Raw genomic sequence first — 3336 nt, forward strand, 5'->3', positions numbered from 1 at the left:
AGCTGCTCACCCCAGAGGGGGTGGGGCCGGACAGGAACAAGATGGCTGCCTGCCTCAGGGCAGGCAACAGGAGCGTTATGGCGGCGGGCAGGACAGTCTCGGTCGCAGGAGAGGTGGCAGCGATTCCAGCAGATCTTCCCTGAAGGGGTTTGATGTGGATCGCCTTGGGCCCATGTGGTGTGATATGCTATGGCTGTCACGGAGGCCGTGGCAGCGGTGGCAGTGGCAGCGGCGGTGGGGATAGGGGCTGCGGCGGTGGCGCTGGCACCATTTGCACCGCAGTGACTGTCTAGTCCGTTGCGATGTCCCAGCGGTGGCAACGGCCGAGCTCCGTATGAAGAGCAGGCTGCGATGTTGGGGTCCACAGCCCCCCGGGGCGAGAGTCAGAGACCCACTGCAGATCTCCTTTGCAGAGGGCTTCAGAGACTGGGTTGCCCCTTTGCCATCTTGCAGCTTCCCTAATTTCTTGATGTACCATAGAGATGAGGTCTCGCCAAGTTGCCTGGGCTGGTCTCAAACCCCTGGGCTCAAGCAATCCTTGTCTCTGCCTCCCAAAGTGCTGTGATTATAGGCTTGAACCACCACTCCTGGCCACTTCCACTAGATTATAAGGACTTCGTGGTCCATTCTTAAGAAAGTCTAAGACTGGAATCACCACATTTTTTCTGAAAAAATATTTTAAAAAACATTTATTGAGTGCCTACTATTTGGGCTAAGTGTGGTGGTAGCCTTACCTCATACTGCTTAATTTTGTTGGTGAATTCAGACATTGAATAAGTCACCACAACCGAGAAAGGGGAGAAAATGGACTTGGAATGAAATAAATCATTAGCGGGCAAAAGAGGTGTCCAGGATAACTCAGTTAAGTTGGGCAGTGATAGCAGCTCCATTTACTGAGTGTGTTGGTGGTGCGGTTCTGAGAACTTTTCATCACAATTTCTTTTTTTTTTTTTTTGAGTCAGAGTCCCACTCTGTCTTCTAGGCTGAAGTGCAGTGGCATGCCCACAGCCGCCACAGCCTCAATCTGCTGAGCTCAGGTGATCCTTCTGCCTCAGCCTTCCAAGTAGCTGGGACTACAGGTGTATGCCACCATGCCTGGATAATTTTTCTCGATTTATTGTAGAGACAAGGTCTTGCCAAGTTGCCCAGGCTGGTCTCAAACCCCTGGGCTCAGGCAATCCTCTCTTGCCTCTGCCTCCCAAAGTACCAGGATTACAGGAGTGAGCCACCGTGCCCAGCTTCCCATCACTATTTCATTCAATCCTTACAGCAACCCTGAGAGGTGTCATCATTATCCCAAGACCAGCACTAGTAAATGACAGTCAGTATTTAGGTGCCATACCTACTAGAATCGCCCACTACAGGGCCTAGGGATCCCTAGGGGATCTCAGTGGGATATGTGGCAGGTCTACTGTATGGGTGGGGAAGTAAGAGACACACTCATAAAGCCATCTGAGAATGATTTGGGGCAGCATATGATGCCACCCACTGCTCAGGGCACTTCGTTGGCCAGTTGGACTCATCTAGGAAAAGGTTGCCAGCAGGAGGGCAGTTAGAGTGCAGAAAGGTAAGCACAGCTTAGTTAGGCATTGCAGAGAGCTAGATCAGAATCCAGGTTAACTTAACCACCAGCAATGTGACCTGGGTAAATTACTTAACCTCCCTGAGCCTAAGTTTTCCCATCTCTAAAAAAATAGTAATAATAAATAAGGGTTGTTGTGGTATTGAATAGGATTAGATGAAATAATGTATGAGAAAATGTCTGGCCATCATTTGCATGTAGAACCATGTCATACAAAGAGTGAATAAGAGAGCTGCATGTGTTTCATGAAACAGTCCATGACCCTTCTCCCTGCAACAACTCTAAGTCACATGTGACATGCTTTTCCATGGGAGTACCTAGATAGTAACAGAAAAAATTAATGCGGAACTTATATGAAGAAGAAAACCACCATGATGATTTGTAATTATGCATTCAAGCTGTGACTCCCACTCAGGAAAGCAGATGTGATGTTCTGCAGATATATATCATGGTCTCACTCTGTCATCAGGTTGGAATGCAGTGACACCACAATCATGGCTCACTGCAACCTTGACCTCCTGGAGTCTGGTGATCCTTCTGCCTCGGCCTCCCAAGTAGCTGGGACTACAGGTATGCACCACCATACCTGGCTAATTTTTTTGACTTTTTTGTGGAGACAAGGTCTTTCTATGCTGTCCAGGCTGGTCTTAAACTCCTGGGCTCAAGCAACCCTACTGCTGCGATTATAGGCGTGAGCCACTGCACCCAGCCCAGAGATAATTTTGAAACCACTCAAATGTATATGAAAAATGAAACTCACTAGGTGCAGTGGCTCACGCCTATAATCTCAGCTCTTTAGGAGGCGGAAGCGAGAGGATTGCCTGAGCTCATGGGTTCGACACCAGCCTGGGCAACTTGACCAGACTTTGTCTCTACAATATATCAGAAAATTAGCCAGGCGTCTGTTGTTCCAGCTACTTGGAAAGCTGAGGTGGAAGGATTGCCTGAGCCCAGCAGGTCGAGGTTGTGGTGACCGAGTGTGCCACTGCACTCCAGCCTGGGTGACAGAGTGAGACTACAACTCAAAAAAAAAGAAAAAGAAAAATGAAACTCTTTTCAAACCTTGTTGCTTGTACTCAGTGGTAGCATTTACTTGTCATTTACTGTGACATTTGTATTTGAGAAGGGCAGGCTTAGACGGCTGTGACAATTGTCCTCAAGTCTCTGAAGGTAGATATTCTCTCTGTAAGGCCCTCCAGGACAGAGCCAGGATCCTTATGGATGGTGGGAAAGTCACAGGACAGCAGGTCCAGCTCAGTAAGAGGAATCATTGCTTAGAAATCAGAGCTGTCCCACAGCGAGAGGGGCTGCCTTGCAGGGTGATGAGTTCACGTCATTCATTTACTCACTCCTGCTGGGTGCTAGGCACTGAAGACACTGAGAACTGCACTCAGCAACTTCTGGACCTCACCCCCTAGCTGGAGAGACAGTCGATGGGACACATGTGCTAAGTACTGGCATCAGAGGCACTGGGGACTTGGGAAGGGGAATCCAACCTAGAAAGGAAGCTGACAGTCAGGGAGGGTGCCCTGGAGGAGATGGCCCCTGAGCTGAATGTTGAAGGATGAGTTAAAAATAGCCAGGAGGAAGCCGGGCTCGGTGGCTCAGCCTGTAATCCCGCGCCTTTGGGAGGCTGAGGTGAGTGGATTGCCTGAGCCCGCGGTTCGAGACCCACCTGGGCAGGCGAGACCTCATCTCTACAATAAATCAAAAAAATCAGCCGGGCGTGATAGCGCGCGCCTGTAGTTCCGGTT

The 3336-nt window shown here is 49.6% G+C and overlaps 1 protein-coding gene across 1 annotated transcript in view; it reads left to right on the top strand.

Annotated features, from left to right (window-relative positions):
• The first annotated feature begins 302 nt into the window (after positions 1-302).
• The window catches only part of DNAJB13 (DnaJ heat shock protein family (Hsp40) member B13), a 17327-nt gene continuing 14293 nt past the window's right edge, over positions 303-3336 (top strand). The window contains exon 1 of the mRNA XM_021706036.1: positions 303-332. Within this exon, the coding sequence (XP_021561711.1) occupies positions 303-332 (30 nt within the window). The remainder of the gene's footprint in view (positions 333-3336) is intronic.

This window comes from Carlito syrichta, unplaced genomic scaffold (genome assembly GCF_000164805.1).
Source record: "Carlito syrichta isolate Samal-C Ts95f unplaced genomic scaffold, Tarsius_syrichta-2.0.1 Scaffold315077, whole genome shotgun sequence".
NCBI lineage: Eukaryota > Metazoa > Chordata > Mammalia > Primates > Tarsiidae > Carlito > Carlito syrichta.